We start from the raw sequence: 13077 nt of genomic DNA on the forward strand, positions 1-13077 counted from the left end.
GTAATAAAAATTTGCGGCATTCGCGTTCAGGGCGTGGTCAAGAATTGCGTCGATCTCCTGCAGGCCATCAGTCGTAATGACGACGTGAAGATGTTTGTGATGAAAGACGGCGCCGCCGGCATGCTCATGCAGGTGCTGGACAAGTACATCGCTAACCCGTCGGTAAGCTCACTCGGATGTGGTCAAAAGTAGTCTGTGTTGTTCGTCAAGAAGAATTGGAAGTAACTAGGGTTGCATTTTAAAAAACTCTTAAAGGGCATTTGTTTGAAGTTTTTCAGTGTTTTAAAACACTCTTTGTTTTAAATGCAGACCTAGAAGTAACGCTGTAAATTTCTACTTGGTTATGAGTAGGAGTAGCGATTTACCAGACGTGTGGTTTACCAGACGCCTATGGTATATTTAGTAAGAAATACAGTACATGTACCTGATTACTCTATTAAACATCATCTCCTTTAATAGCACATTTGTAGTCAACAGAGGTTTTGGCTCAATTATAACCGGTAGAAACGAAGTTATTACTCTTTGAAATTTCGACCGTATTTTGAAATAATAGTATTTACGTTGGCGAGTTTGGTCATTTGGCCATGACCTGACCCCGCCTCTGATTTCTGCAGATATGCGAATCGTGCTTTGCGGCTCTGACCACGTTGACCCTCCGAAATCCGGCGCACTGCAAGCTTGTGGTGGACGCGAAGGTGGCTCCCGTGGTGGTGCAGGCTATGAGCGTTCACGAGAGGCACGCTGGCGTTCAGGTATGCGTTGCGTGGTAATTGCAGCTGCCGAGATGCCGCGGAATCGGCGACGCGTGCCGGCTGAACCCGTTGCGTGTGTGATGTGTGCTTGTAACGTAATGATTGGGTGATATGCGCCGTTAAGCAGACTTGAGCAGCTGGAATAGTTTAAAATCATATTGGAATTAGAATTATAGCTACACAGTCCACGCTTTAACTACACTTTTTTCAGATTAGATTAGAATTAGGATTATAACTACACAGTTTTTTGACAAATTGGACTAAAATTAGAATTACAACTACACAGTCTTTTTTCAAGTTAGATTAGAATTATCAGTTTTTTCAAATTAGATTAGAATTAGAATTATAACTAGTTTTTTTCAGATTAGATTATAATTAGAATTATAGCTACACATTTTTTTTAAATTAGATGAAATTAGAATTATTGCTATACAGTTTTTTTCAAATTAGATTAAATTAGAATTATAGCTTGGCTAGCCTATACAGTTTCTTCAAATTAGATTAGAATTAGAATTATAGCTACACAGTTTTTACAAGTTAGATTAGAATTAGAATTATAGCTACACACCTTTTCTACTAATTAGACTAAAATTAGAATTACAGCTACACAATTTTTCAAAATTGGATTAAACGTGACCTACGCATTATCGTAGACCCCGGATTAGAATTGGAATTACTGAATTCGCCAAAACTTGGACATTGAATGAAGTTCATTCAATTTCATTCAGAAAAGTTCATTGTCATCAGCGTGAGAATAGCAAATTCCTGTACACCGAACTCCGCTCGTTATGTGCGATACAGATCACCTGTAGTATTTTAAGGAAACTAATTAAATTAGAGCAAGGACGCATTATTGAATTCACGAAAAGTTGATTCAAATTCTGTCCATATCATTTTCTTTTACATCTGATTGGTCTTTGCGGCTTGCAGGTAAACTACTGCTTCGCGTTATTGTCTGTTGAAATGCCAGCCCGAATTCACCTGTTGCGGGTGTCATCTTTCGCGCGAAAACACCACAAAAACGCGTGCGCGAGGCCGGAAATCGAGTAGCTTATCATCGGCTGTCGAGAGTCCTTGAAACGAGACTTATCCGTTTTGTTGACTTTCGTTTTCACCTCTGCAGGGTCGTTTATGTTTATTCGTAGCACGCCCGCGAATCGATTCTGCGTTTAAGGTTAAGATTTAAGATTCATTACGCTATGTTTCCGCGGCCTGTGTGTGACCTTGCGTATAGGTTGGCTCGTTATTCGGATCGGTTTTGAGTATGTACCACCTCCCGCGGCCCCCGAACAAGTTTTTGACAACATTAGTCCGTGGCTAATTTACTGTCAAGCCCGTGAAATTGTCGAGGTGTGTACAAAAGCGATGCAAAACAAATATGACGCAATTTCAACCCGTAGGAGCGAAGTTATTTGAATTTTTATTCATAATTCTGGGGTTTTCCGCCGTCAACGCGATTTTTGCAAATCCAAATTATTCAACTGCAATAACTTCGATTCTAACGGTTGGAAGTGAGCAATATTCGTTATACATTGTTCTTTTTAGGCCACTTAACAATTAGACGGGGCTGACTTTAAAATTTGGAAATATTTTTTAAAATTTCTTATAATGAATCCGAAAATTTCAATTGGCTCTGCGTCGGCTTCTACTGGTTGGAATTGAGCCAAATCTGGTGTGCATCGTTTTTTTTAGACAACCTACAACCGGGAATGATATTAGAATAAGATTACCGGGGCTGAAATGTTTGCCCTGCCCACCCCTGGCCTACATTGTATCACGCGCTAGTTACACGCCTACCTACAGGCTCGGCAGCTTGTTCTCAAAACGTTGCCTTTCGCCTAATTGCTGGCACGAGCGTCACGTATTATCCGCCTCGCTGCCGGCTCTGTTTATTGCTACGGAAATGAACGGACGCGCGCGCGTTTATTGAGCGGTTGCTCGGTCGTGCTAGTTCCCTATTTGGGCGATTCGTCTTGGCTTTAGTTCTTGACATTGTCGCGCTTATAATGTAGAAGCGGATGCGCAGTGGGGCTCTTCAAAAATTACTTTTTTTCTCAAATCGTACTGGCTACTTGATGAGATTGTTAGGTTACCTAATTTAAGCCTACACACCAAATTTGGTTCAATTCCAACCAGTAGTCGCATTGCTACAGGAGAAGAAAGTTTCTATTTATTATACAAAAAATTTTTTTTAAAATTTGCTGTTCACCCCATGAAAGTGTTAGGTTGCCTATAGTAACGATGTTCACCAAATTTGGTTCGTTTCCAACCAGTGGAAGCGGCGTTATTGCCGTCGAAAATTTTGGCTTAGAATAAAATAGTATCTACGGTGGGCACCACTATAATAAATAATTTAAGAATTGGTCACCGTAAATCCTTAATACTATTTTATTCATAATCCAAATTTTTCGACGGCAATAACTTCGCGAATTCAGTAATTCTAATTGTGATCAAATTTGGCAAAAAACTGAGTTGCTGTAACCGCAATTCTCTTATAATGTGGAAAAGCTGGGAATTTTCTAGCTGTACTCGGGCTTGTTTATCTGTCTTTCTCAGTGTGTGTGTGTGTGTGTGTGTGTGTGTGTGTGTGTGTTAGTAGGACCGTCACATCGGCCAAGATGATAGATTTTCATCGGCGATTGCTTTAACGTTTCTTCAATATCTTCAAATTAGCGGTTTTGTAAAAGCGTGGTGCCGATGTCACAGAACTGATATATATTAGTATGTATGTGTAATGTGTATGAGCAATGACTAAATTAAATATTCATTTCTTATCCCAAGAGACCCTTGGAGGTGCGGAGCAGCGTTATACAATTGATTAATATATTCATGTTGAAATAAACCCGACTATTTTCGATCCACATAAGGCAGGGGTGAGCAAACTACGGCCCACGGGCCGCATGCGGCCCTCCACACCGTTCTGTGCGGCCCGCGAGAGTCTACAGAAACTCATTAAAAATATTGATGAAATGCGTACTAAAAATCCAATTAATGCAGGGACTTGATTTTAAAATCTTTTTCTTAGTATATTTCACCATGATCATTGTACAAGGCAGTGGTTGTCAAAGTAGGGGGCGTGAAAGCGTCTGAAGGGTGGCGCGAAGCTGGGATCACCTGAAAAACTTTTTCGCGCTCCGCGCGATTTCCTTTCCATTCATGATTATTGCTCTATAAATAGTCTGAATTTCATATTTAAAAATTAAATTGCTCATCCACAGTCATAACCTGCCGTGCCATCAAACTATCCGTTAGGTTTGCTAGCGAGAAATCTTTTACCTTCATAAGTGGTGGCGTGTCTTGCAAAGTTTGAGAACCACTGTTCTAAGGTAATACTTCCTGTAATATTTTATTAGTATATATTATATTATATGTTTAATTTCCGGCGCGACAGCCGGACTCTCGAAGCCCACGCTGTTTGAAAGGTTTTAACCGCTAAACATCACAGAAATCCTCAACGAGCTTGACATAATTCGGATCACGAGTGTGATTTCAGATTGGCCACTCCAGTTTAATTATTTCAGTGATGTGCTTATAAAAAACGATTCGCGATGTCTTAGGTAGATTCGTTCTCTGTATGCGTAGGATTAGGGTATTTATATTTCATGTAGTAGAAGCGTGTTTGAAGCTTACATGGTTATGGTGCTGTCAGCATTGTGTGTCCTGGAACTGAACCAAATGTGGAATTAGGAAATCTATGAACAGAATGCTGCTCATAGATTTAAATTTCAATCCTGTTCTAGGAATCGCGACAACCGACTTTCATCTCTATAGTTTGACAAATTGATTATTGAGGTCGACCAGCCTATGAAATCTCGCCACTGTTTCTACGCGTGTACAATATCATCAAAGCGATGTCTGGATTGTTTTAAATAAGCATATATATTATCTCCATGTCCTCAGTATATAATCAAATACCACTGTTGCGTTTTGGTTTTTAATGCCAATTTTACATCGTGCGGCCCGCGAATGGATTCAGATGGTCAATGCGGCCCGCGAGCTCAAAAGTTTGCCCACCCCTGACATAAGGGGTAATCGTCGGTAACTAGAAAACAATTGAACAGAAAATTGTATATCGATAATTACCAAATATAACGTCACCGTGATGAAATACTCTGCTAATTGCTGCCGATCACTTCCCGGCGAGTGTCGGTCGATGATTTCCGGGTTCGTTACAACGCGAATGTACTATTCAATCGTGCAGCGCAGTTCCGCACCCCCAAGAAGCTATTCAAATATCAGTACGGATATATTGTCCGGTTTTACCTATCCCCCGCGAGCTTAAAAGCGATGATTAAATTAAGACGTAGCGAAATCTTGTAGCCCTAGCGTATAGGACGATGTTCACACGCGGCGGTAGCCCTAAAATGCCCCCGATAAAAGTCGGCTCTAGTCGATTTCAATGTTGATTCGTGACTCATCCATCCCGGCGTAGCCTTGGCCCGGAAGCCTGCAGCACGCGTCATTGTAGGTGATTTCGAAGTGACTTTACCGACCCGAAATCCCGTGGCTTTGCTGCAACGCTTCTGTTTTGCGGAAGGTCTTATCGATCGGCCAATTAAGCGACGGCGTGTCTTCGGAATTGCTTTTCGTGATCGATTGCAGAGTGCGGTTTGCGAGTGCGCGATTGATATTCGCATAACCTTACCTTTGCGCCCGGTGCATCGTGTGTGTCACGGTGTCACGCTTTCGCTGCCTGCTTATGGCCTTGCAGGCTTGATTGTAGGTGCAATGCGTGCGGTGCATCACGATTATAATCGAGGGTAGATCTTTCACACGCGACAACGACACTTCGCAAAACCAACCTCAACGCCGACCATAACCTTCGAGATTTGCCCCGGAATGCCTTCCCGAGTTTTGTAGGTTTAGCTAGGCTCCTTCTCGCCTTCTGACCCGCGTAACAGATTTGGAAATAGTAATATATACTACCGTAAGATATCAGCAGTGCGGGCCAGTTCCTTCCAGTGCTGCTGAGCATTTAAGGAAGGTCACAGTTCGGTAATCTTATTACGCCGTAAATCCGTCTCCGTTGGGTAACTCGCGGCAAAGTTTTGGTGTTTGGTCTCGTAATGACTTTTTAAATTACTAGCTTTGCAATTATTGAGGTAATCTTGACAGATAAGACCCATTATCAATCAATGCAACTCTTTCCCTCATTGTGTTTTAAAAGTTGTATTTTCCGGTTCATCTACTTCGTACGCTCAACTACATACTCTGCAGTTATTGCTAGACTTAACCATACTAATGGGATAGTCGTATTCACCACGGTTAGCCCGGAATTTACGTGTCCTGGCAAGTGTTACGTTACTCATAAGGAAAGAAACAACCCGAAAACAAAACGCATATTGTTGCGTGATAGAATGCATCAATTTATATTCAGGTTAAACCTCTCTACCAAAATGGCGCAATCATTATAGAGCCGCAGTTTGCCCAACCCTGCTATATTATATAAAGTCGACGGGCTTTCGTGAAACTTCAATCTGGGGCGCTAAAACGAAGCCTTATTTCACGACGAATGAGTGGCTGACGCTTTCCGATTTTGTTCCAGAAAACTGCGTGCATGCTGGTGCGAAACCTGGTCGCCCGGACCAGACAGTATTCCGTCATGTTTCTGGAGCTGGGGATAGAGGAGTTGATTCGCGCAGCGCGAACGAAATTTTCTTCAGGTAAGCCGACTGTAGTTTGGCTATACGCAATTCAATCAGTGAGTATGTTTTTCTATAGCGCTGTATAGCGAGTACGCGAGTGTTTTTAAGAAGCGTAATAGTAGCGATTCCTACTGCAATTAAGCTGTTGCATATGCTGCTAACAAATTTTGGCTTTCTGTAGCCACATGGTTTTACAACTAGTAGATTTAAATTAGATTAATTGCATTTTACCGAAATCAGTGTAATCAAAAGACTATAATTATCTAGCTGTCCAAGTCTGCCTGCAAATCTGTTATTTCACTGTCTGCGTAATAAACCCCTCGCGTTATCTGACTGTCACGTAACACGCTACGTCCCAACGATACACGGCTATATAACGAAAACACTCGTGTGCACTTGACATCTTGTCGACTGTGGTCTGATATTATTTCGAATGTTAGCGTACCGCTGAGTTATGATTTGTTGCTCTCGCGTAGAGCATGGATATAATTTGTGGCGCTGTCTATATTGCGCCGATGTCGTGTGGAACAGTGTGTCTTAACCTTTTCATTGCTCCTACCCTTTGAGATTTCATGCAGTTGTGATATTAGGAATTAGTCTCATATTTGTTACTTGACGTGTTGAATGCGTGCGTTAAGTTTGAATTTGCCGATCAACCCGTTCTAGACGTATAACAATGTAACATGGTACGCTTCACTGATAATAATAATAATATGACTGAATATCGTATAATTTCATTTGATAATACTACTAGAACTGAAGACGGGCAACTAATTTGATTCACAATAAAATCTCGACATAAATACATGCTCTCAATGACAGGCTCAAACGAACATAGGTATACCAATTGATGCGGTACCCGTTGATACCCGAGTCGTAACTGAATTAAGGATGATGGGTTAGCGCTCTTAGTAACCTAACAGTGCAGTGCGGCCCTATTACCCCTCTGGCCCATTAGCGTTGATAGTGATTTATGCACCTGAATGTGCTCTTGGCTTTTAGGGGCGGGTTGCCGGGGCGTTGCTAACGGCCGTTGAATTTGATTCCTGTTACCGAAAATCGTAGAAATAGCAATAATATAATTCAATTGTATATTAAAGTTTCGAACCTCCATGAAGCCATTCAATATGAATATATCATTCGAATTATGATAAGTTGAGATACATCAGTGATACTGGCTTTCGATATCATCGCGTGATGACTAAGCGATATTGTGAACGTGTAAGCTCATGCTCAAGTCGTTCAGAAGCTATACGATTGGTTGTTTGCTCGCCGTGGACTCTGTAACGTGGAACGCGGCGGACTTCGACCCAGCGGTCATCGCCTTACGACGATACGCGCTCCACAAAAGCATAAGCTATTTACTGTGTCTTCGGCGATAAATTTCAATCATCCGTTCCTAAAGATTACTGTCTATTATGAATAGGTTCCCGTTTCGTAACTTAGTCGGTTATAGTCCTTTGCGGCTTTATTGTGTTGAGGCTGTTATTTGCGGCGCTGTTTGTAGAAGGCCGTTACACACACAACTCCTGAGCGGTTAGATTCGATATTTTCGAGAGCCTTTCAAACAATTTGTCAAATGTTCCTTTTCTCATATTTCTGATTTTCCTGTAAATGCTACACTGTAAAATGCGAAACGAGCCACGTTTGCTGTACAGACATTTGCTATTCTCTTGCTTATGAGGAGGAACTCTTATTTGATATGAACTGGTCTTGATACAATGTCGAAGTTTTCGCGAATTTAGCAATTCTAATTTTAATCTAATTTTTTTTAAAAAGTGTGTAGCTATGATTCTTATTCTAATCTAGATGACAATTATATGAGCAGATCGCATTCTGTGTTTAACCAGACCATTTCTTTGTAGTTCTAGACGACGAGGCAAAGGCGGCTCTGCGCGACCTCGATTTGGAAGTAGACTTGAAGCAACTGTGGACGGGGACCAGCCAGCGCGTCACCAACTGAACGAATTTCGACTCTGTAGCGCAGTATAGCGAACGCCGTGTCTGGTCATTGTGCTCAATGTTCTGTTCGCTATGTAGTTGATATATTTACATTGTTCGTAGTTTTGTATTGGCGTGCACGCTGTGAGATTTCCGTACTAAATTCCGTATTCTTGCTGCTTGATAACTGTTTTTCTTTTGTGTGGTATTGGTACCGTGTTCCGTCTCATTTATTGAATCTTTACACGAGGCTGTAACGCAAATAAAAACAACTCTTTTTTAATTCGCTGTCGGAGGCTTGCGGTAGGTCGTCTCAGGAATAAGTCAGGCAGTCGTTTTGTTGAAGTTTTGATCAGATCAAAACAAGATTGCGATATAATGGAAATATAGAATAGTGTTGGAACGTTTGGAGTAGTTTTTTAATCAGAATCCCACCTTGTCTTTCACTATGTAAATTATTATGCATGCACATTGGAGAGAAATGGAGGATGACATAAAACGACTATTGATGAAAATGATTTACGCATGTGGTGATAGGCGAGATTGATGTCATATCGTGATCCAGTAATCTTGCGAGCTGTTAAGCGTAAAATTCATTCGTTCATTAATATTTTCATCAGTTCAAAAGATCACAAGATTGCCATAAAGTGAAAAATTGAAGGGTCTCGAAAAGATTTGGGAGTAGTCTGTTAATCGGACACCCACTTTGACCTTGACAGGGTTATCTATAGAACGTTTCAGATATCCCTATGTGACCTTGAGCATGAGCATGGAAATGAGAGGCATATACTCTGAATGAAAAGCGACAGGAGATAGCATAAACCATGGTTCGTACATGGTATGATTTTCGGTCGCTATTTCACCACTATGTATAATGTCTGTTGAATTTCTTAGATGTCTCTGGAGAATACCGTTGGGATACTTCAGTGTAGTGTACTGTGCAACGAGCGGATGCGGGAATATGATACACAGCTATTTCGAGGCCAACCCTTTCCGCACCGGGACACATGAAGTTTTGGCCAACATACGACTGGGCTGAGTGCGGTGCCAAAATGATCGGCGGCGATAAAACCTTGGCCAAAATTGACCGTCGCGGGTTGGCCGAAATCTTCGATATTGATATGTCCGCTGTCGAAATGATCGGCACCGAACATCCCCGTCCTTGAAATCCGAGCATATAGTAGTACAAATGCGACCGCAGAGACAGAGACAGTTTAATTGAGTAAAAATTTCATTCAAAAATGAAATACAGGCTGCAGCGATACGATCCGTAGCGGATCATCCAGTGATCTGCATCGATGGAGTAGGCCTATAACAGCGTCTGTCAAGTCTATATAGTCTTTCGTCAAGAATAAATTAAAAACAGGTCGAACAAGGTTGAGTTGGAACAACAACAGAGTAACAGAACAGGAAACAATAATATATAGAAGTAACGAAAGAAAGAAATACAATCAAAACAAAAGATTAATGGAAGATGAGTAAATGTACAGAACTGTCAGTTCAAATTCTAAAAAAATGGCAGCGTAAGATAATCAACTTCAATTTGAAATAGCATGCGTCAGACGTGTTTCATAGAGCTGCGTTGCGTAGACCTGTTGTCGCGAGATGCCATTAAAACTCAGATTTGGTCGACAAAAAATATCGCTCCATCAAATATGCCGGACCTGCATGCGGTGTGGAGTCGAAATACGAAGAATTTCTACTGAATCAATACTATAGTCAGCCCTCTGGTTAACCGGACCATGATCTGACGTATCGATCTCGCCTTCCGACACATGCTACCTCTGTTTGTCACTAGTCCTTATTTATATTTTCTTCTTTTACTTTTCATTCAGTGTGCAATGTGTGCGTGCATGCCTCCTTTTTTACAGTGCCTGGGAAAGGTGGGGGTCTGATTTCGATGACTACTTCATGTCGTTTCGGCACCTTCCTATCTCTCACTGTATCGCAGTCTTGTGCATGGTGTATTGAAATGATCAATTGTTAGAAATATATTGAATTGAAGTGAATGGAATACTGTTCAGAGTCAAATGTACCTGTTTGATGCTGGTGTGATCATTCCTATCTAATACCAAATACTGTGCAGTGTGCATGCATGTTTTCTGTACCACCATCACTGCCGTTTGTTATGTATTTTGGTTGGATGAAAATGGACACTCTCTCTCTCTCTCTGGATCGCGGTACAAAAAGTTCAAGAACCAGTGGCATAAAAGGACAAGTGATGAAAATGAAGTAGCTTATCTCGGTAATACGCGATGGCGATATTTCAGACCATAGTCTGCAATCTCGAGCGCTGATGAATAAGTATTCTATGTTATGACAATATGATTCTTGAGCTAACAAATTTTAGCACGGCCTCCTTACATTCATACTATACCCTGGTTGGATGGTCAAGAAGAGTCTAGATTTAGTCCAAAAGTATTTAGGACACGAATTTTGTATAGTAGACCGCGATTCAACTAGAAAGAGACAGAACACTGCAGCTGTGGAACGTATAATACTACCACCAATTTGCCGTGTAAAACATAAACTTGCACGCACGCACATTCGCACAACCACCATGACAGCCTCAGCCAACGACTATCTACTAAAAAGCACGCCGTCAGTTTGTTGAGGCTTTCGTTATTCACAGTCTCCTTCACTTCGATTACCGTGGCGGGCGAGGACGATAATTGATGAAGCTCATCCGTAGATTTCTAGATGCTGAGCTTACGGCGACGAAATACCAATCAAAGGGTAAATAAATTACTGACGGAGTGTGAGTCCAGTTTCCCGCGACCTTTGCCGACAGATCGCCTAGTTAAGCTTTGTCAGGCATGTTAATAATTCCTTGATTTCAAGCAAAGGAGTTTTGTTAGCTATCAGTATTGATTTCAGTAGTATGACATTGGCCGTAAGTGATGGACGAGAAGCGATCTGATGACGGTGACACGGAGAGGCAGAACACAGGGCCCTACTCGATTTGGAGACTGTATGCCATATCAATGGGATTTACGATGGTACTAGCTCCGGAATATAACCTCCTCAGTTTACAAACTAGCATCGGAGTCAAGAATGCTTTCGGATCGACAAACGTTTTAATCTACACCTTGCTGTGCATATTTTCTTTGCTGCTATACGCGCCTTTAGTTGCAGTTTTCGGAAGAAAGATGTGTCTTGTTGTCGGACAGATTCCGTCGATTTTGTACACGCTGTCTTTGCTGTATCCAAGATTTTGGACGGTTACTCCAGCGTCAGTACTTATGGGAATCGCTGAGAGTACGATAATGCCAGCTTCAGCCGCAGTTGTGGCAGGATTTCAATCGATGGCGACCGATTCGTACACTGTGGAAGAAAACAGAAAGAAAAACATTGGGATATTTTTAACTGTGATCGCTTTAGGACAGACTATATCCAGCGTTATACCAGAGCTGATATTGAGAAGCAGCGTTGACCAGTCTTCGGCATTGAATACCACGTATAATATCTCCGTACATAATATTTCTTATTGCGGGTCGCGTGATTGTCCGATGAGTTACGTCTTCGAAGCTAACGCGACTGTATTCAACAAGTTGGTGCCAACTAGAATTTCTCTTGACACTCTGTTAGGTTTGTTTTGTGCAATGCAAGTATTTGGTATTATACTACAATATATAGCACTGCCGGATGATAAGCTGTCAGGATCAAGTTCGCCCAAGACAGCTGATGAAAAAACAGCTCTTCTGGGAGCTCGTAGATCCAGTTTGTGGTTAATTATGAAGCGTTCGTTTGATAATTTGAAGTCGCTTCTTACCAGCTATCAATGTTTCTTAACCTTTCCGATGCAGATGCACTATGGTATGTACATAGGTTTCTTATGGTCCGAGTTTACAAGGGCGTTTATTTCATGCACTATAGGCGTCCAACATCTCGGAATTTCGTTAGCAGTGGTGTATCTATCATCGTTCTTGGCGAACGCTATTTTGTCTCAATTCAGCTCGAGCACTTCGACCGCGGTTCTGATTATAATTGGTTACGTGACGGAAACTGTTGCTATGTCGATGTGTCTTGTGTGGGTGCCATCATCAAACGCGTGGTATATTTGCTACATTATCGCTGCACTAATGGGTTTAGCGCACGCGTCTCGAAGGGTGGGAGTTTACGTGGTTGCTGGAGTGTATTTTGAGGATCTGGATTCTGCGTATATCGTGCAATCTGGCGCCTTGGCGTTGGGAACTGCGATTACGTACGCATGGTCCTCCTTCCTGTGTGTTTACGTTAAAATCTACATACTATTGGCTCATTCGTTTGTGTCCACCGCTCTTGCACTAGTAGCACACTGCATCTACGTTAGTACATGATACTCTATTCGTAGTCTCCCCCATGTTCTCTTTTCAAGTTTAAAGTGCTAATGGCGATGTCACTTGATTTCAGTATGCATTTCATTTTCCAATGTTTCTATATTGATATTTCCTATTCACAAGACGTTACATTTGGCATGATATTTATAGAGGGATTTGGCTGTAACTTTACCATACCGTGCTGAATGATGTGGTAAAACGTTGAATACAAGTATTTCGTTAAAAAATATCGCGTAAACTTTGGTCGCCCAAGTGGGATGTATACACTATACCAATGGGGTCAAACATACAGCCTGCAGGCCGCATCCGGCCGTCAGATGATTTCATCCAGCCCGCGAAGCAATTCTGAGTAGATTGAAAAATGCGAGTAACGTATCCAACACAATTCTAACAAATCTTGGAGATTTTTAATGAGAAATA

The 13077-nt window shown here is 41.6% G+C and overlaps 2 protein-coding genes across 2 annotated transcripts in view; both read left to right on the plus strand.

Annotated features, from left to right (window-relative positions):
- LOC145450413 (armadillo repeat-containing protein 6-like) overlaps positions 1 to 8621 on the plus strand; it is a 28063-nt gene extending 19442 nt beyond the window's left edge. Inside the window, exons 8-11 of the mRNA XM_080328939.1 lie at positions 31 to 162; positions 615 to 752; positions 6298 to 6415; positions 8263 to 8621. Coding sequence (XP_080185065.1) covers positions 31 to 162; positions 615 to 752; positions 6298 to 6415; positions 8263 to 8360 — 486 coding nt within the window. The 3' untranslated portion in view covers positions 8361 to 8621. The remainder of the gene's footprint in view (positions 1 to 30; positions 163 to 614; positions 753 to 6297; positions 6416 to 8262) is intronic.
- Positions 8622 to 11094: 2473 nt separating this feature from the next.
- On the plus strand, positions 11095 to 12800 carry LOC145451186 (protein unc-93 homolog A-like). The gene has a single exon (XM_080329679.1). The coding sequence runs from the start codon at positions 11239 to 11241 to the stop codon at positions 12655 to 12657; it is 1419 nt and encodes a 472-aa protein (XP_080185805.1). The 5' UTR covers positions 11095 to 11238; the 3' UTR covers positions 12658 to 12800.
- Positions 12801 to 13077: the final 277 nt, after the last annotated feature.

Source organism: Botryllus schlosseri, chromosome 11 (assembly GCF_051294905.1).
Source record: "Botryllus schlosseri isolate E-star chromosome 11, Bs_hap1, whole genome shotgun sequence".
In the NCBI taxonomy this organism is placed as follows: Eukaryota; Metazoa; Chordata; class Ascidiacea; order Stolidobranchia; family Styelidae; genus Botryllus; species Botryllus schlosseri.

Excerpts from the sequence above, each read along its gene's own strand:
- LOC145451186 (XM_080329679.1), top strand. The coding sequence starts at position 11,239 with ATGGACGAGAAGCGATCTGATGACGGTGACACGGAGAGGCAGAACACA.